At 33.1% G+C, this 22,322-nt stretch overlaps 1 protein-coding gene across 1 annotated transcript in view; it reads left to right on the top strand.

Moving 5' to 3' along the window:
• Positions 1-22,322, top strand: part of Mgat4a (alpha-1,3-mannosyl-glycoprotein 4-beta-N-acetylglucosaminyltransferase a) — a 46,365-nt gene that overhangs the window by 8,871 nt on the left and 15,172 nt on the right. Inside the window, exons 2-3 of the mRNA XM_070636304.1 lie at positions 7,781-8,414; positions 9,292-9,774. Coding sequence (XP_070492405.1) covers positions 7,928-8,414; positions 9,292-9,774 — 970 coding nt within the window. The 5' untranslated portion in view covers positions 7,781-7,927. The remainder of the gene's footprint in view (positions 1-7,780; positions 8,415-9,291; positions 9,775-22,322) is intronic.

The following is a 22,322-nucleotide window of genomic DNA, read 5'->3' on the forward strand; positions in this document are numbered from 1 at the left end:
TTTGCAGGCATGCAGACTTGGACAAACTGTAAGAAATAGTCCAAAACTGCAAGCCTGCGCTAAGGTATCCAGAAGTCTTGGTCTAAACAATTTCTGGAGACCGAAAGCACAACTATCCTGGGAAGTATAGTACTCGATCTAGGGATTGAGATATCGTACCCTAACCGTCGATAATGCAGAAAATGCAGGCCTGCAGTTCTCAACCGAACCTTATCGTGCATAAAATAATTGATTCTTTGATTACAATTCAAAGTCAATCACTAGTTTATCTATAATTTTAGCAAATGTAATAATCACACTATATCTCGCAAAGACCGCAATAGCCACATCAAACACACGCAAGACACAATTTCCCAAACCATGAATCATATCATGTCTAACTTCAAAAAAATGTTCTCAATTTAAAATCATTTTACGTTTGCATGATAATGAGACATTTGATGCACTTGATTATGATTTATGATTCGTGTGGTCAAACAAATTCAACCAATTACAAGTAGTCAGTCAGTAAAAAAGTGGAATAGTATATCAACACATGTGCCATTTACCCATTCCATATTGATAATCGAGTGCTATTTTACTTTTTAATCACATCAATTAAATTATCAAGTCGATTGATCTTTACAGATTGTTGTCACTCTCGCGAGAACTCAGCATAATGCATTTTAATTATATCCAATTAAGTTATCAATCTGTGACCGAAAAGATTTACATGAAAAATTAATGAGATTAAAAATTTTTAATATCTGACCATTAATGGCATGTCTAGTCATTGACAGTAATACACAATACGGCCCACACTCATTGACTTATTAATATGGGTCAATTTATGAGCAACCCTAGTATTGACATTATGAACATAAAACAAAGTGGATATGATAACAAAAATGAGCATTATAGACTCACATTTTAATTATTCATTGGTTATTCGACCGGCAATTTAATTTCCATATTTGTTATGTATGAATGTCAATCAAATATGTATGAGTGGATGGTATGGTATGGTAAGTGCACTTGTTCTAAGAGACCTTTGACCTTTCTATTAAAAATGTTGATGCTTTATTCATATTTTTGTTAAAAAATGATCAGAAATTGGCTAAATTGGTGCTTGATTGAATTGATTTGATGCTTATTAGATTGAAGTAGGCTGGAAAAGGTTAAGTGGCTTTGGAAAAGACTAAATTATGTTATGTAAATTATGCTAGACAGCAGCACAATTCAATTTTGAAAATGAAGCTTCCGGAAGCTTTTATCCAAAATTCTGTGCAAATTTTTAACAGCATTGATTGATAAATAAGCATCAATATACCCAAATAACACAAATTGGCACCTGGCCGACATGCCTCTGACTTGGTGCTGAATCTGGTTTTGATCCAGCGCCATGCCAAAATAACAACAAATCCGGCACCAACTCAGAATGCCATCGATTTGATCTAACAGGCAAATAAACCGCTTTAGGGTACCGTAGTGATATGTCTATACCATGAAACCATGTTCTTTGTCTGTTAGGGCTGGTTCCGAACTTCGAATCGATAACCAAACTTGTGCTACTCGGGTTATGTCTAAATATATAACAAATAATTGTTTGCATGGACATTGACGTGATACCATAGCAATTTTATTGTGAATAATCAAATATTCATAAAATCATCTTTACAGCGTTGCTGAGGCCAATAAAATGCCATTTTGTGAAATTTTTGTGGCTTTGAATTGCATAGCAAATGATTTTGTCAAATTAATATCCATGGCAATTTGTTGGTAAATTTATATTGATTGACTTTTTTGAGTTTATTGACAGAAGAGGTCATTCAAATTATAATATATTTAATTGCAGTAGTGTCTCGAGGTCTAGAATGCTCGAAAGTATGATTAGGGAGAAATTTATTGACGGGGGATTCCGATGCTACGAGGGTGAACTGGATTTTTAGTCTTAGAAACGAGATTTGTTGACACCGAAACTTCGTAGAATTCTCTTTGCAGTCTCGATCTCGGTTTCGGTCAGGATATTGGTCTCGATTCCGGTATTGGTCTCGTTTCCGGAATCGGTCTCGTTCCCTATGTTTCGGTCCCGGTATCGGTATCGTTATCGAAATCAAGACTTCGGGAAACTCGATTCAAAAGGTTCAAACCTCCTTGATCTTTGATTTTTCCCCAAAAAAAGCATCAAGTTCAATTGCTTCATTCAATTCCTTATTTTATGTCATTCAACTCAACGACATCATTCTAACTCAATAACTTCAACATTAATTCAACGAATAAATTTCCTCTTGAAGAAAAAATTCCCAAAAAAGTCAGTCAACAAGCACCCTCACAATTTTTGAAGAATAAACATCAGGTGAAATTGAATTCGCAATTGTGAAACTCAATGTTCTAATAGCTTACTTCCTATAAAAAAATAAAGAAATTTTGTACATTAAATATTTTCTAATGTCATTGTTGTTTTTTGGCTGCTCATTGACATTCATGTTGAGCATGTATCGATTTTCGTGTTCGGCTTTCTTCGTGCCTTGCCATTCCCGTCTTATCTTGCTGTAATGAAAACGATGAGCTTCATTATTGCATTAATGAAAAATTCATCAAAACAATTTTATTTGCCTGCCTTAAATTTTTCCAGTTCCATTTCCAACATTACATTGTTGCTGTTGATGGGATGCGAATAATAATTCATAATAACTCACGTTTCTGTTATTATTTCATTAAAATCGTTCAGCTCGACTATGGGAAAATAAATATCGTTCCTGTTCTTTCATTTCCATTCATATTTTATGATTTTTTTCTGTTTCTGTTTACTTTTTTATTTGTTTTTAAGCCCCAATTACTTTAATTAAATTGCTATAATTGCTATCTGCTCTCTCTCTTGTCTTAGTGTAAATATTTATCATTTTATGGCCAATTATGTGAGCTGAACAAACAGAGGTTGTGAGGGGAAGTTTGTAAATGATGTGTGAGTTAACTGAAAAGCACACAGTCAGGAAAATGACAAGAAATTCCCAGAGTTTACCAAATATTGCTAAGCAAGCATCTTTCATGGTAGTGGACAGCGAGCACTTACCTACTTACTTTCTTGGCTATGGCGAACGGGGGCCAATTGTCGCGTTTAAAGAATGTCGGTAGATAGCTACACTATCGATAACCAATTCCGATGCCATTTCGGGATATTGAGAACTCTAGCGTCCTGAAAAAGAGCACTTTGGTACCTAAGAGCGGTCTCTTCGTCTGTTAGTTTAGTCTATAATGCATTTTCTACCCTGTGTGCCTTCTGGACTAGCATACTCAGGAATATGTACACTCTTGCCTATGAATACAGCCCTCTTTGGGTTACCTAGGCCTAGGAGTAGACTTTCTCCCTTTTCTGCTCCGTGTGCTTTTCGAGCTAGTAAACTCAGTAATATGCTCAGAATCCGTCCCTTCATTCTCACCTCATTCTCCTTCTGTAATGAAAATATCAATGATCCAATCGAAAGAACATCCCCAACAACACAAAGAGGTCTCTAGGGCGCCGACATTTGATTGTCGTATTGATATCAACTCATTCGGCTTCCCTTTTTCTGGAACCATTCCCACTTCAACCGAAATAGCTCAGAAACAATCAAAAATCCCAAATTTTTCATCCCACATCATTTATGAACGACCTTATGCATTATGATGGCGCAGATATTTATAGTAAGCATACTGAACATTTTTATTGTAAAATATAAAATCAGCCGGCATTAATAAAGAGGCGGCACCCATAGCTAGACACATTTCCCATCCATGTATATAAACATAATCTAAGAACAAAAAGGTCATTTTACCCATGACGTTGATTGTTGAAATATTTTCATACATTTCCCTTTTTTTTTTAGTTGGGTCGCGTCTGCATTCTAAACATTTTTAATATAATTTTTCTAAATTATTTAGATGAGGCAAAATTTATGCAAGAGGAAATCTAATAAGAAAGTTTCGCTGTGCTGTGGTGCTTTCCAGTCGGGCAAAAATCATTTGCCAAAATGTCAATGAAGAAGAATTTTCGACGATGGCTTGCGTCATGGATTGTGTTAACGAATTAGCGTCTTGTTTTGATGATTGGCAAATTTTGATTATTTTAATAGTTCTGTTGATGGAACAAGAGGTATGCTGAATGTATGGATGTGTTCTTACAAATTATTGTGGGTTATTAACGGTAAAATAATTTTTGTGTACACAGTCTAGACCATTTGAGTATTCTTGCTGTACTTGGAATGATCTGATGCTTGGTATGATTATTGGGTATATTCTTAAGTCAGGGATTGTTAAAAGTTGCCATTTATTAAGATATTTTGACTCTAATTTGCGTGACATTTAAGCATGCAAAATGACACATTGATGAAACTGAGCAAGACACTATCCAGAAGGCACAGAACGTAGAAATGACCGTAAATCTGATATTAAGTCAACTTCACTCTGGTCTGAGGCCAACTTCACTCTGTTCTGAGGCTGATTTTACTCTGGCCTGAGGACGACTTCACTTTGACCGGAACCCGACATCACTGGAACCCACCTCAGGTCTGAGGCTGATTTTACCCAGGTCTACGACAGATTTCACTCTGGTCAGAGGCTGACTTCACTCTGGTCTGAAGCCGACTTCATTTTGTCAGAGGCCGACTTTACTCTGGCCATAAAAAGAATTTAATCGAGTCCGCTCAGGATCAGGGTGTCACGTAATGTGTGCTTTTTGGGCTCCTTCATTCAGTTGAACGTTTGAGCAACCAGCCCATACATCAGCAATATGGTCCACATTTCAAAACTTTACTCTCAAATTATATAACTTTACTGCCAATATTCATTTAATTTTTGCATAAATTTCTCATCACATTTTTAATTTAATTTTCTCTTCGCAAATCGATAAATTTCGAATTACTGGCCATAAACACACGGCATGTGATTATTCAATTTTCAATAATTATGGGAAGATTATTCAAGTAATTATTTCACTAAAAATTCATAATTCTTTATCCGTAAAGAAGAAAAAAGATGTTTATTTGATGAAGCAGACTCATGCCTTTCTCTTATTATTGAAATAGAACTGTAATTATAGTCACATCATAGATTATTTAAGTTTTTAAAGACGTTCTTAGTTCCACACATTTATTTTCTCATAAAACATGTCATTAAGCGGTCATCGACATGTAAATATTTAATAAATGAAAAATAAGTTGCTAAGTTTTGACTTTACCGTCAGACATGTGTTTAATAAAAAAAAAGAAGTGCTTCAAAGTAAAACCTGTTGACCGTGAAATAAAAAGAATATGAACATAATCTACTGTTAGATGGTCATAAACGTTTAATGGGCATTCTCTATACACATATTAGGTGAAAAATAAAAATTACTCGCAACTTATTTTGTCGATTTTATTTTGAAAACATTTATACAAGTGCTAATGATCATCGATTTTTTGTCCTACACATCGTCTTTTGTGAACGGGAGCTCTTTTTGGTAATTTTTGGGAAAATATTGACCGATTAAATGATGGCAAATTTTACATCAAACTTTACCCGATCGGCAATGAACCTTCATATCAATGAGTCGACAACCCCTCCGATCCAAAGTCCGGTGTGACACTGAGTTGGTGCCGAAGTCGGATTAAATCACGTTGACCTGATGCCGACTTTTAAGATTTGGGTTAACGAACTTGACGTAAACAACAATAAATTGGCTGTCACTTTTTGCACAAAATTTGCCACAACTTGGTTTTAAGTACACATATGCATTACCGATTCATCACCGTAACAACATCAGTATGTGATGATCGGGTTACACATGTGTACTTTGTGACGAAGTTTAATTGAACGTGCTTTAAAGTTTGCATGATTCATTGCTGTTGTAGTTTTATAAACTACGCAGCATGTTCTTTAAAATATCAATGAAATTTTTGCGATATTAAAATTGAATGTTATTTAAGTTTCGTTGACATACTTACTCGAACTGACAAGAAGCATGATCAATTTATAATGACTGAGCATATTCATGGCTGCAAGAATGCATTGACACTGAACTTCATAGCATTTAAATGAGTATCATTGTCTGTTAGGGCTAAGTAAACTGTAGGGACTAATTTATGACTAATATACTTGGAAAATAGTCAAGTCAATAAGATTTTTTGTTGAAGATTAGTTTGACAATTTGCTAGTGTGTTGTGTCTGAGTAGACTGAAATCAAGAGTATCGAACCGATTCTGCCAGTGTCAGAATAAAACCTATGAACGTATGATTAGGCAACGGATCGCATACTTCTAAAACCATTTCTGTGATAGTGTGTGTTTGATTTCCTATCATAAGTCGATCTGTTTATCATTATGTAAAGATTTGTCAATATGACAGCGTTTAGCGTCAATTCTCACAATGTTACAACTATTAATGTTAAAATTTACAAACTAGTTTTTCTTGAAAACATTGCTACCAGTTTGTTATCGACATGAAGCTTCTTAAGGTTTTCTCTCAAAAGACAATCAAAAGATATTATCAATTTTAAGAACATTATAAAATTGTACCTGAACTGTCATACAGTATGACACAGTTTTTCCATTAGTCGATAAAAAAAATTCATCACTTTGCTACATTATGATTACATTTTGATTACATCTACATGCTTTTTATTACACGAGAAATCTCATCCGGTATTATTTTTAGAAAAATCACAAACTTTACAAAAATCACAAATTTTTTTGGACACACGATAGTTGTGAGTAATCTAATTTGAAGGTGAATTGTAATATTTCATTGAAAATATCATTGATGTAGTTTGAGCATGTAAAAAAATTTACAACGCATGGTACTTAAAAGTAAAAAAAGTTGTCGAATTCTTCATGCAATGACTCATCGCAATTAAATACGTAACCGAGACACATTAGAACAGCGATTATTCACCAGATTATCCAACTATTGTACATTCCCATACCTGTTCCCACATCATCAAATTCCAATTCCAAATTACTTCTTAATATTTAATATTTTAGATTCCTGATAATCCATATTGAGATTATTGCTGGATTATGAATTCTTTCGAATTAAATCAATGTAATTTGTTCGTAGAATTTTCATCTCAACTAAACTCTAAATGTTGAATTTTATAAAACTTCATCTTCCCATGAATGCATTATTAATTCATTTTTCCTTTCCTCAACAATTGTTCTGGCATGCTCGGTGAGCAATTAAGTTTTCCTCATTGTGAGACATTATTACCACAGACAGATGGGTTTTATGATTCTATTTCTTACGTCTGCTTATATATTTTGTCAATTTAGTCTACAGCATCATATATGTGTACAGTGTTTTTCGTCTACAAGTTTTCTTTGGGGATTTTAAATTGTTACGTAACTTAAAATATGAAAATGAGCTTTTTTATTGGTATAACGTTCATTTGAGATTTGAATGATATTTATTGTGCATAGCTGGAAACCCCTTTTATTGACTACTTAAATTTCATAGTTGAAAACCCCTTTTTATAGCAAAGTTCAGTCTGTTTTTGAACTTCGAAGAATAAACATCATTTTAAATTAATAAATCCGTAAGGAATTCGTTTTAATTAAACTGCAAACTGCACAGCATGCAGACGCAACTAACGAACAACACCCAATGTGTCTCATCACATTTTATATAGCAAAATTTAATTATAATCTATTTTTGTATGCGCATACGAGTCGAGAAAATACTTAATGCAAACAGAACATCCGACGAGTAATGAAATGGGCAGTGTTGAGGTCAAGAACATGTCCTAAAGTGACTAATTTATTGACAAACTTTTTTCTCTTTTTTCTAACAGGAATCTCACTAGAGACGTTTATTTAATGGATTTATTAGGAATTATCTCATAAATAACAATTTTAAAAGACAGCTAATCTAATTTTGGCTAAACTACACAGCTTATATCTTAAAAAGAACTTAGAAAAAGCCTAAACTTACACATAAAATGGTGATAAAAACATTTCCGGCAGTGCTGCGACGAAGGGGATGCTTATTCTTCGCAGCAACTATTATTTTAATTCCCTTTACTGTTTTCATTCTCATTGTTGGTCCTGATTTGAAAATAGAACAAAATTTATCGCAAAAATTGGCTGAATGTCAAATGCGAGTTCAATATTTAGAAGCAATGTATCGTACGAAACAGGAAGATGTATCAATTCTATCACAATATTTAGGTTTAACAGCTGCAAATAGTAATACAAGTGACAACAATAGTGTATTATCAAATTTTAATAGCGTCCTCGAATCACTCAGTCCCGAATCGAAAGCAATAATAAAGAATTTAACAATGTCATCACAACAACGATTTTCATCATCATTACGTTTACCAACAGCCTATCACTTTTTACCACATCTACTTGATGATCCGGCATCATCATTAAAGCCAGCATATTTGCAATCGAAAGGTAGAACAGGTGTATCAATAGTATTAGGTAAGTAAATGGTGATCATTTTGCTAAAAGGGTTTTTAAAATTGATGACATTAAAAGGGGGGAGATGAGTCTTTAAAGGTAGGAAGTTTGTTTAGGGATTTGGGTGGATAAGGCGCATTTTTGAGATGCAAACTTACTTGATTTCTTCGATGAATTCTATCTTAGAATGATTAATGATATGACACTTTGTGTGTTGACCGTAAGTCAAATATGTAATGATCACTGTTAATCAGAGCTCGAAGTCGACTCGAATTTCATATGAAGCCAACGTTTCCATACAAATCCAAAACAAATTCGAACTCTGCTATTGAAATCTAGTGATTAATCTTAATCTTAGCATTGATCTTAGTCCAAACTTTCTGGGATACTGATCTAGACCTCTCGGAGATGTTGTTTGAAGTAATATTCTGATTATGACTTATTTAAAGATAGTGATAAAGTAGCAAGCAGATGGAAAAGTGCTTTTATACTTAAAGTTGTGAAACAGAGCTACTTCTTTTAAGTTTTAGTCCCAGAAGTACAATTTACTGTTTTTAACTAATCAGAAGCACTTTTAGTGATAACGACTGACGAAAACATTGAGTAATTAAGATGCCTAAGTAGGCACTCTCTTCAAACCTAACTATAAGCACAGCTACGTAGAATCAGAAGTGAATTTCCTTATGATTTTATCGTATATCCCTAAAATACAACAATCTACAGCATTAGAAGCATTCTATTATTCAAAACTATGGAAATTTGATTCAATTACCGTAAATTGACAATAATTTCCATCCAGATGCTCAAAATTAGACGCCCCATAAACCCCCTTTTTAAAACTTTCATCAATACACATTCTATTTACACAGCATAACTTAATGTTATTAAATATTTACAGGAATTCCGACCGTTAAAAGAGATAAGCAAAGTTATTTGTTGAGTACATTAGATAACCTAATAACAAACATGGATGAGGAGGAAGCAAATGATACAATGATTGTTGTATTTATTGGTGAAACAGATCTCGATTATGTTACTGAAATAGCGAAACAAATACAGCAGCGATTTCAAGAATATTGCGATAATGGACTGATTGAAATAATATCCCCACCTGCCTCATATTATCCAGATTGGAATAAGTTGAGAGTAACACTTAATGATCCAATTGAGAGAGTTAAATGGCGATCTAAACAAAATTTAGATTTTGCATTTCTTATGGCATATTCACAAATTAAAGGAACATTTTATGTACAACTTGAGGATGATATACTGTCTAAGCGTGGCTATATAACAATTATGAAACGTTTTGCTGTTGCAAAGACAATTAAACAAGATCATGATCCATGGTTTCTTATTGATTTTTGTATGCTTGGATTTATTGGTGAGTATTTATGTCATGACTTTTTAGCGCATTTTTCTAACAGGACGCATGTTAGTGCATTTTGTCCGACTGTCTGTCCGTCCGACTGTCGCTTAACTTATTCTCCAGTTTAAGCTTTTTTGATGCGGCTTTTTGCTTATATTATGTGATATAGCCTATATAGGTGACTGCTGAAAAACCAAATTGATTGGTGCACCGGAAGGTTAATTAAAGTAACTTTTTACAAAAATTTCCTTACGTTTTACGTACGTATTTTTTTACGTAGTCCTTAAAACCGATGACTTTTTCAAAAGCTTCTCCGGTTTCAAGTCTCAAATTTTTCAACTTTTTTTGATTCTTTGCGGGGAAAATGCGCTTCCGTCGGTCACATGTGACCTCATCTATCCTAGTTTATCTCTACACCTAGCCTATAAATGACTTTAAATACTTCACACCTTTAATGACATATAAAAGAAATATCGTTATGGCTCTTGCATGCTACAACATATATCTCATTTAATTTCATTATTTACATTCGTGTTTAGCTTATTTTTTTTCATTCTCATGCCATTCCATCCCTTCTATAGGCTCCGTAATGAAAGAACGAAAAATTTATTTAAATTTTCTATACAATTTACGTGACCATTTGAATAAAATGACAGCCATTCAGTTCTCTCATGATAATTCATCAGTCTCCCATTTTTAACATATCAGCATACAGCATTAAATGAGAATTTACGTGCCAAGTCGAGGGATAATTACATTGCAATTAATATTTTTTTGGGTGTCTTGTTTTGAGGTTAAATAGAAATTTTTGATTGGGAAGTGACCCAAGTTGAGATGTGACTGTGACAAATTTTTGGTTTGAGACTAGTTTGGAATTTTGGTAGATTAATTTTTATGGAAATGTTTTTTTTGTGGTTCTAAAAGTTATTTTTAGAATGTTTAATTTCATGGAAAATTGATGGTTATTCTGTGGCTTTTTCTAAATTGTTGGTTCCATTTATAGAATTATAATACGGAAAATGTTTGGTCTGAGCTAAAAGTCTTTCAGTTTAGTAGGGGATAAGTGCTTTACTGCTGATTAGATTCTGTAGATCTTGGATATGCTCATGAGAATATCTCTGGTTTGGACGTGATTGTTGTGTCTAGCTAACTCAAATTTATCATAAACTTTAGCTTTAAGCCTCAATAAGAACAATAAATTCTTGATTTTGAACAACGTGAACAACGGGCTTTAGGACATTATGCATTCTTCAGGACACCGTGTTCTTTAGGACACAGTCTGTTCTTTAGGACACCGTGTGTTCTTTAGGACACCGTGTGTTCTTTAGGACACCGTGTGTTCTTTAGGACACCGTGTGTTCTTTAGGACACCGTGTGTTCTTTAGGACACCATGTGCTCGTCAGAATATTACTGCGTCACCCTGACCTCACCGTGACGGTTGATTCAGCTCATTTTGGAAGTTGTCCGTATTTTGCCGCTCCGAAATACATGTCATTACTCAAAATATCCAAAACTTTCCAACAAACGCTTGTTCATCAAAGAAATGAGACCAAAAATGTTCATGCTAGATTAAACAATTTCATTATTTCTCTAATTCAATCCAGTTTTTGACTCAAATCTAATCCATTTAAAAGTCTAAAGCTTTAAATGAGACTTAAATGCCGTTAAATAATTTTAATTTAACTATAAAATGTCCCAAAAAAAAGACATTCACTTTAGTCGTCGTATCTTTAAAGCCATTATTCATATTTACATGCATGTGTCATGGTTTGATGTTTATGGACGGGTCAACATAATTAAAATGCGTGAAGCGTACATATCAAGAATTTTTAATGAGCACTAGACAGACACGATGAAGAAGAAGTCATAAATTGTGGAAAGTCTTATTGTTCTCTAATGATGCTCAATGCTTCATGAATATTCTACAGCATAATTCCTCGTCATCAGTCACATATATGAGTGTCATAATTTTAACGGATTGATTTTTATATTTTTTTACTACAATCAGCATTCATTCATTTCTCACAGGCACGAATATTATTCAGAATTTTAAATTGCATGCCAACACATTTCATTGCATATACGTCTATATTTATAAGTTCGTAGAATATAACTTATTTCTCTTTTTTTTTTGTACAATAACAAAAAAATAAGCCCGAGACCGACACATTAACATAACAAATGCGATGAAGACATGCAATGAGAATGAATTGTTCAATTGATGAAATGATAAATGATTTTATTTTTATGCATTAAAAAATTTCTACAATGCATGAAATGATGCTAAAGATGGCATTAAATTAGCAATACTATTATAATAGTTGACTACTTTGCTTTTGAATTACGATCTATAGCCCTTGGGGTGAATGATTTGATTCGATTATGGAACGGAAAGGTGAATAGGGCTTCATAGAGAGATCAATGGGAAAGTTATGATGTTTATATGGGTTTAAATTATTGATATGCATTGAATAGCAATGAATATGAATGTAATATGTTGTTATAGCTAAGTGGATGGGGTCAATTACCTGATATCATTCGATAGATCTGACATCGACAATGATTAAAAAAAATATCGCAATTTAAATTCTGAATTTCAAACGTTTTCGAAATTAGAGTTCGAAATTTATTTCGAAATTAATGTCAAAGTATTGGAACTTTTTATATAACTATTCGAAAATGATTTCCAAGTATTAGATCTTTTGATATAAAAATTCGCAATTAATTTCGAAAGAATCAAATTTTCGATATTAGATTTCGAAATTAGTTTCGAAATGTTCGAACTTTCGATATATGAGTTCAGAAATATTTTCGAAGAATTCAAGCTTTTGATATAAGAATTCTAAATTAATTTCGATGTAGGAATTAGGAAGTATTTTCGAAGTATTCGAGCTTTTGATATAATAATTCGAAATTTATTTCGAAATATTCGAACTTTTGATATGAGAATTCGAAATTAACTTCGAGATGTTCGAACTTTCGATAGAAGAATTCGAAATTAATTTCGAAGTATTCGAACTATACATAAAAATATAAGAATTCGAAATTCATTTCCAAATATAGGAACTTTCGAAATAAGAAGTCGAAATTAGTTTAGAAGTTTCAAAATTATACCCGAAGTACTCGTACTGAAATAGCAATATTCTGATTTTAGTGACTAGGACCAGACTACAGCGCATTCGTTGACCTCCACTAGTCACTTTGTCACTTTGTCTGTTGGTACGCTCATATGACGCATCACTGTATCATACAAGCATGCTCATTGCCTGTTAAGATTACATAACTCTATCTTGATGTCTACAAAATCACTCATGCTACAAACATATACAGAATTGTCTTTTTTTGGTCTGGCGCCTCAAAGTAAAACAGCAGAAAAATATCAGTCATCACGACTTCTCGAAATCTGACAAATTTCTCATACTAAAACTAATTTTATTTATGACTTTCAAGTGAATTGAAGAACTGCAAATAAAAATCGTAAATTCTGAACAATGGAAATGAAATCAGCTCAAGCTTAAGTTATTTTATATAAAAGTAATTGAATTGAGTTATTAATCATCTTGAATTACGAATTACGTTATGTTATATATGAATGTTTGCAGCATGAATATCAATCTTATTTACATCTACAACATTATAATAGAATAGACAAGCATTAATGCATTCACATGTACATAGTTGAGTATAAAAAAAAGCACAGAAGTGTAAAATAATATTATATTAATAGATTAATGTGTAGGTATGGTGTGGGGGGCATGTGGCAAATACGAGAAAATCCAATTTTCTTTTGTTCTTATTTTCTCTGATGTTTATCAACAAAACAGAAGCCATCCACAATTGCCATGTAATCCAATTCTTGGAAGATTAATGAAACAATAGCGCTTACTTACAGTTTTGTCACAAAATACACAAGATTTATCATTGTGACATTTGCGATTCATAGCCTAATTTTTCATATTCGAAGGATGAAGCATGAAAAAATCCATTTTATGATAGATAATTCACAATTCTATTGTCATAAATTATATTTGCCTTAAAAAAAGTTCAATCAATGGCTTCTTTACTCCTTTTTTAGTTCCTACTCGCACGATAATACGATTTTTATCGTAACGGAAACAATAAATGAGATCTTCGAGCCTGTTACACAGCCTCACAATGTAACATTTGTTCGAGTCATTTCAACCGAACGACATCCTGTCTATTGTCGATTATGGGTTTCATTGAGAATAGTAAGCATGTTATTATGTAATATTCTTGTAATAAAATAAGGTAGATTCAACGATGATGTTAAGGAACTACACGATACAACCGAAATGATTTGTGATAAGTACGAATCTCAAGAATCTGGAAATTTTGAGAGTGAACCAATTAAGAGTATCAAAGTAATAATTGGGACAATTCTGGTCAAATAAATTTGGAGTCACAGTAGTGTCCCGTAGTACTCTGGTTAGCTACCACTGTTCTAATCCAAGGCTTGCTCTAAGACAACTAAGTATTTTTTTGTACATAGTTGTAAACCCTTTTGTTATAACGTTCATTGAAGATTTGAAAAATATTGCATAGTTGAATGCCCTTTTCTAAACAAAACAATAGCTTAGTTTACAATTTAATTCTGAAGAATAAACATCGTAGATTAATATTACAATTGGTATAAAGTACATAATTACAATTGAAACTAAACAACATTTCCTAAAAGTAATCATTTCCATTAAGAACTTATGAAAAATTCAAATTATTCCATTTACATTTTGGTTTTACTTTATAAAATTTGTCGCGAGTTAGAAGTCTAAAAAGCTTATTCCGAACAACATAACGTGTTTGCTAGGACATTGTTACGTCACCAGGATCAGACACTATCGCAAGAATTCTAGAAATTGTGATTTATAAGATTCTTTAAAATTAAAAATCATGAAAATTGTGATTTCTATAATTTTTATATGAAATGAATTGTAGTAATTATGATTTTTGCGATTTATCCGACAGTGTTTGTCAATTGATACGAGGCTGTTTATTAATATTAACGATAAGGTGCGAAATTGCCTGAAGGCATCATTAAAGACTGATTTTAGCAAATATTGACACGTAAAATGCAGTTGAATGCACTCTAACAGGCAAAGTGAATACTTTCGTGATATAAAAATACTAATACGGTGTCTAAAAGCAGGCGCAATGCCTGTTATGAGCATTGTGACGCTTGAGTGTCGCTTGAGTGTCGCTCGGGCTACTTCTATCAATAGAAACACTCAATACAAATATTTTTTTGACAGAAAATGATGAGGGACCCAAAAAAACATCTCAATATTTGATGTACATTATTTGTGAACAACATTGACAAAAAAAACACAAATTTTATGACAAAGAAGCTTAAATCAATGAATATGATTTATATTGTGGTGAAAATGACTTTTGAACTATCGTCATGAGAATACCAAAAGAAAAAGAACATTTTTTACGATTACAAAATAATTCAATTACCAATGCGTAGAGATAAAAATGTAATAAATTTTGATTTAGTGAGAAAAAAAAGGTTTTTTTAGAAATTCTCAAAAATCAATATGAATTGTGCTCATGAGATATATCCACAAATGACCTTCCAATGATATTAAAGAAGAAAAGTGCTGTAAGAAGCGAGCATTTTATTGATATAATTTTTCATCTTATTTCACTTTGTGCCTTTTTTTCGTGTTTGAAATTTTTCTCCTTATAAAGATTCTTTTCATTTAAATACTCGATGGAATTCTCTTTTCTTTAAAAAAAAAATTAAGTACGATGAATGCTTTTAATGTAATGAAAAAAAAAGTTTGTAATGACTATCAAGAATTCACACTCAATGGGCATTTCACAAAAGATAAATGAGATGATAAATTGATGAAATTTTTAAGAGAAAACTTAGCCATGATTAATTCCTTTTTGTGTTTGACTTGGGAAGTTGGAAGGATTCTTTTGAGTTTTCATTTGAATACCTGGATATACCATGGACTTGTGGTGTCTGAGCAGGGTGGAATCTAGAAAATCGAGTCAAATATAGGCAAATCTATCAAAATTAGAGTAAAGCCGTTGTGGTCAAGTGGTTAGGCAACAAACCTGATATATCTGTGTCACTCTATTGAGAGTACTTGGGTTCGATTCTTATGAAAGGATCAATATATAGAAATTTGCCGATTGAGCCAAAAGAGCATCTAATACTCATAAGAGGGCATTCGTAGATTATGTTCGGAAACTTCAAGTTCCTGACTTGTTCCTCCAACGCTGTGTAGAGCTTCTATTCCGTCTTGATCTCTGTACTAATCTTGGAAAAGCTCAAAATGAAAGGTCAACATCCCAATCTATGAGTTACTCGTACAGCCTGTCTTAACAGGCAAAGAACATTCTTTCAAGGGCTTGCTCGACATGAATAGCTTACTTTGCTCTTGAGAGCATGCTCTGTCTCTGACTTTGGAAATGACAGGATTCGGAACTAGACAAACTTTGAGTTACTACGCTAATTTGAACCGAGTGTCTTTTTCATTACTCCGCAGAGGCACTTAACGATGTTATAAAGCATTGCGGAAAAGTGCAAAAATGATTTTATTAATCTTCTTTAATGGTTACATAACTTCCAAACATTCCCTAACTGCATAAATCTTCCAAAGTTCTCAAGTCATAAAGCTGAACAAACAAACCTCCATTTTCCTCAATTACATCCTTATAAAAAAATATCGTCTGTCTTTTACCCGATAACACCTAAAGATAAATTCAATAAAATTGTAGACTTTATTACTCCACCATACTCTACCTTATTCTCTTATACCTCATTCTTTTAATTCACATATTTTCACGCACCTCTTATTTCCCATAAATCACAGTCGTACCACGTAAATTTTTTATATATCCACACTTCTCATGCTCAAAAAAAGAAGAAAATTACAAAAGTCCTCGTGTAATTGATCGAGGGACTTAAGCGCATTTTTGTCCCAGCGATCAGTAATTGATTAATAAGTCACTTCCAGACCTCCAGTAGGAATCTGGTCACTTCCTAGCCCACGAAACGAGATCCAGTAGGATCCAGTTTACTTCCCGGCCCACAAAACGAGATCCGCGAGGATCCAGTTCACTTTCAGATATTAAAGTCAAGATCCAGTAAGATCCAGGTAACTTCCAGACCTAAAAACCAAGATCCAGGTCACTTCCAGACCTAAAACACAAGATCCAGTAAGATCCAGGTCACATGCAGACCTAAAAACCAAGTTCCATATATAACTTCCACAAATTTAAGAACTTCATTATTTAACGGATTTTCATAATTCAAATCTCATAACGGTCAAAAACAGTAAACACTGTTAAAACATCGAATAACATTGAAAAACACTGTAAAACAATGAAAAAACGTGTTGTTGTTGTTTTTGCTTATGAAAATGAAAAATTGTTAATTATAGCATTTATGCGTTGATTTGAAACTTTTAAATGCCCGATGCGCCAATAACTTTATGGAACTGATCTTTTAAAACCATTCCGAGCTTTCTACGATGTCTAGATTAAAAGTTTTTATTGGCAGCCGACCGAACAAAGTGTCTTATTAAGCTACCTTTTTGAAAAAAATTTCAAAAATGCGCTAAAAAGTGATCCATAAATATTTGCAAGGATTTTTTTTACTCTCATTTCTCACATAAAGGAAAAGGAAGTAAAGAGAACATCGGCTGGAGAAGTTTCTTTTTTTTTCGTGTTTATTTTTATGATAAAAAGTTGAAAATTCAAAGAAATAAAAATCATGTGGAATGAGTTTTGATCCCCATTGGATATTGAAATTCAAATTTAGAGCATACAAAAAAGGGAAGTTTGTTGTTGTTGTTGTTTTCTGTTCTTGAAACACGTCAACGACGATTTCGTTTGAAGAGTTGATGTGCCTGTGGGATAGGATGGGAGTGGATTATGGATGGTTGTTGACTTTTAATACAGTTGAAGAGGAAGTAATGGTGCTTTTCATTTAGTGGATAGACAAGAGGATTAGCTCAGGGGTTAGGGTGCTGTCCTTTTGTATTCGCGAGCTGGGCTCGATTTCTAGGAAGCTCAGGAAATATGAAAGTGTAATATTCACATTTTTAGCTATTCATCAAAAATCAAGAGTCGAGTCCGTCGATCCAAAAGGACCGACCAGAGTCCTCTGACCCAAGACCACCGAGATTCTGACTAAGTGACTAGATGCTACAGTCACACAGTTTAGAAGGAATGGAATTTTTCATTCAATAGACAACCCTAACAGACACAGAGCATCCTTTCAAGAGCAAAGTAAGCTATTTAAGTCGAGCAAGCTCTTGAAAGAATGTTCTATGTCTGTTAGGGCAGGCTATACGAGTGACATTGGTTGGGATGTTGACCTTTCATAATCAAGATTTGGGTTTGATTCCTTGGAAGCTCTGGAGCTTCGGAACTGAATTTTCATGTTTATAGCTAGTCTTTGAAAAGCACAAGTCGAGTTTATTGATCCAAAATCTATCGTAAAGTAGCTTTGACTCTGACTTTGATGACCTGATGCCATAGTCAAGCCAGCCTGGTGCTAGATATGGAATCGATTAACCGATTTGTACTATGTGGGTTCAATGCACATCTTGGTATTATTGCAAGATGATATTCTCACTTTAACTAGGTTTCCTTGTACAATATTACAAATTAATGGATAGGGTAGGGATTGGATACAACAAATCAAGGACATCTCATGTATACTCTAGAATATATTCATGATATTCCTTTAAAATTGATTATTAGTTCAGATCTATTGTTATTACACCAAAAAGTTAATTAAATTAGGACAACATAAGCTGACAATACACTTCCAGCACCACTTCCCCAACAATGATCCCCAACGTCTGCCCTCAATCCCCAAACAAATCGCATTCCCGTTTGGAGCATCAACAAACACGTGCAAATGTGTAAACTTACATAATATCAAAATAATGACGTAAAGAAATATGAAAAAATAAAAGCGTGTAAAAAATCATATAAAATATATAACCGATTTGATTATAAGTATGAATGAGAGCGCGTCGATTTGCACGTACATGTGCTTGCTTTAAAATGAAAAAAAAAATATATATAATGCATAAAGAAAAGAAAAGAAGGCAAACACTTTTGCTTTTTATGGAGAGACTTTATTTTTCTTTATTATGCATTATGAAAGAGAAGCGGCACAAAAAAAACCGATTGAATGAGAGAAACTTGTTTACAACTTATTTGCTTGCATGCAGCAATAACGTAATATTAAATAAAAAATCCGGAATTTCTTTTTTGCTTTAAAATTATCGCTGCTTTTTTTGCAGCTTTTTCTTAACTTTTTTTATATATTTTTATAAAAGACGTCATACAATAAGTCGCAAGTGTTATTTACATTTGCCAATATACTGCTTTTTCTTGTTATAAAGGAGAGGAATAATAAAAATGGTACAGATCAGAGTTGTGGATGTTATTGGAGTATTTAAGGTTGCTTTTTTGATGAATTGCGAATATAAGAACAGTTTGGGATTTTTGTGAGGTTTAAAACCAAATTGAAAATTTGGTGTGAATATGACAAGTTTATGCTTACTCGTGTGACACAAAAAGCTCTACAAGAGTGAGTTAGAAGTTCAAGTGAATTGCGTAGTGGGGATGCGCCACATTACTGTCTTTGCTTCCTTTATCCTGAAGCTTGGCATAAAAACATTAGCTGATCAGACCTTTAGATTCACAACGATTCTCAGGTTAATAAGTGAGACTAGAACTCACATCCGAGTTGGACTTAGATTGGGATTAGAACTCACGTTCAACAATTTTCGAAGACGACTGAGCTATTGGAAGTTGTTTGAATATATTGCAAGCTGTCATACATAAATAACTTATATTCTGTATCCCTCTTATTCCTGCATTTCCCATGATAAACAGTTGAAAGGCCATTACTGGATTCCAATTTCACCAACTTTTGCTGGTCGGACAAATCAAATGTGGCTCAGTCAGTTAACCTCCAAATATCCTTTTATAAACATTGGCCAGAGCTCGAATACGGCTCAGATTTTGGATGGAAAAGTTGATTTGAATCGAGTCGTATAATCGACTTCATATGAAATTCGAGCAAATTTCAAGCTCAACTAAAAATTGTGATGCACCATGACAATGATAAATTGTTTATTTTTATTGACGTGAAAATGCTTCTCGCTTTGCGACGCTCAAGGCGAAATTTGGAATGTTTTTACGTTGGATATAAGGAAAGAGAAAAAAAAAAGTCCGTTCAAGCATGAGGAAAACTTTTTTTTTTTCGATGCTTGCGCCAAAAACTTTTATTTTCTTCTGTTTTTCTCCCCTTTTTTGTGTTGGCACTAACCAATCATGACTGGAACAAAAAATGGATGAGATGAAAAGAATTTCTGGAATTTTGTTTGTCTTTTTACCTATTTTTAAATATTTTATGCTGCTTGTGTTTCGGCACATTTATATTGTCATAGTGGATTGGTGAAAATGGATAAAGATGGAGCAAGTTGGGGAGGCAAAGTGAGAAATTTTCTGTATTTGGGGCAATTTATAAGGGCTGGATTGTGATTGCTGTTATATTAATCTGTTACAGCAGTGTTGTATAGACAGTAATTTGGCGCGGCACACCTCAGGGAAGAGCCAGAACCATATTCCTAAACGGCATGTGATTCATGATGGGATGGCTTAAAGCGTAGAAGGATCTGAATCCGTTTAAAAATGTGTCCTATGCCTTCTTCTTTCAATCCTACTAGGATGGTCTTCCTTTACTTTGAATCGTCAGGAAACAACCTAAATAATCCATCTTTTTTCAAGAAAGTTAAGAGCCTACAAGTTGGTACGACTTTGGGAGTCCGGACCTCTTTAAAGACTCCTCCTCTTTATAACCCTGCCAACCCTGATTTAAACCTAAATTCCTTGAATTCAAATCTAACTTTTTTTTGTAAATTCAATCAATCGAAATTGATCCGAGAATATAAATAAAAAGTTGAATGAAATACAAAAAACAGAAATTGAAAGGATCGTAAATGCATGATTTGATTTTTCATATTGACTATTGATGATTAAATAGAAAGGAATGGAATGTAATGGTGATTATTTGAAATATTTATGAAATTTTATTACTCTGTCAGAATTCAATGCCTTTTCATAGAATTGTTGAGAAATAAATCCCGTGAGAATAGTAAAATGTGGAATGATGAATCTATTTTGAGGGATATGGGATGGCTTTCAATAAGTAATCTGATGGTTATAGTCATTTATTTGGGATTTAGGTTGAGTTTTGGAGTTAAGGCTCAATTCTGAATAGTAAACAGTGTTCGATAGGGCATTGCTACGTCACAATACTTGCAATTGTAGAATCGACGCATTTCCTTTTGAGTTCGGACTCCAAAGTTCAGCAAATTTTGGCTTAGATTTTATTTATTCGAAGAGAAAAATGTCCATTCTGGAACCATTGATAAAAGCCAATGACTGCCTATAAGAACGAGAGTCGTTATCTTTTTTGAAATTCTGATTTTCCCGCACTTTTGTTCAAATGACGTTCGAAATTCTTCGAAAATGTAAATTTATATATTATTGACAAAATCTCAATTTTCATGCTATTATCATCTATTATCATGATTTTAATCACTTTCTTAGTGTTTAATAAACCTAAAGAACTGCTTCTAATCTTCTTCAAGCTTCAAATTAAGAAAATTTTCACAAATTTTCATTTTTGCAAAATTTGTAAACAAAAATATTTGTTTACAAACACAATTTGCGAATAAAAATATTATGTGCTATAAATCTCTTAGAATAGACAAAAAATAGTTAAAAACACCGTAATATGATATTTAATATCGGTTAATATCAAATGAAAGGTAAATTCAGAGATAAATTAGCATTTAAAAGGGAAGAACATTTTTCAACTGTCATTTTTTATTTGAAAAAAGTGCAATTTTGAGATTTCGATTTCGAAGAATAAGAACCAATTTCGAAAAATAAGAACCATCGGCAGCCATTGGGATAAAAGAAAGAGTGGGACTTACTTTGAAAACAATTCAGATCCTTACATGAATAGCTCAAATACATTAATTGATCTGATGCCAGTTTTGGATCAATAATCTGACTTTTCTTATTGAATTTTTTGCATTCCAGAGTCTATATTAATCATAAAGTAATTATATAAGCAAGCAGCTCCTAATCAATTCCCAGAAAATTCCAACAAATTGAGTTTTAAAAGCTCTTCCTTCAAGACCAAAGTGCTAAAGCGTAAAGTTTCCTTTCACACAGTCATCTGCAGCAATTTTTATACTTCTATTGTTTCTTTTTCTATTTTCTTCATTTCCTATTCTTCCTTCTTCTTTTCTGACATCATTACGTGCTATCCTTACAACAATGCTTCTTTGAAAGGGAATTGGAAACTTAGTGAAGGAGTCACATATTGTCATTTGTGTCGTTACGCCAAATTTAACACATTTTTCTTTAGTGGAAAAAAATAGTTATGTCGTCCCGCACGCCTATGCAGCTATTTGCTGTTCAAAATGAAGTTAATGAATGTCTTGAAAAAATGCGAAAAAAAGGAAACGAAAAATTTCACCCTAAGAGA

The sequence above is a fragment of the Chironomus tepperi genome, unplaced genomic scaffold, assembly GCF_022539635.2.
Source record: "Chironomus tepperi strain 1889 unplaced genomic scaffold, CSIRO-AGI_Ctep_v1 contig_123, whole genome shotgun sequence".
NCBI lineage: Eukaryota > Metazoa > Arthropoda > Insecta > Diptera > Chironomidae > Chironomus > Chironomus tepperi.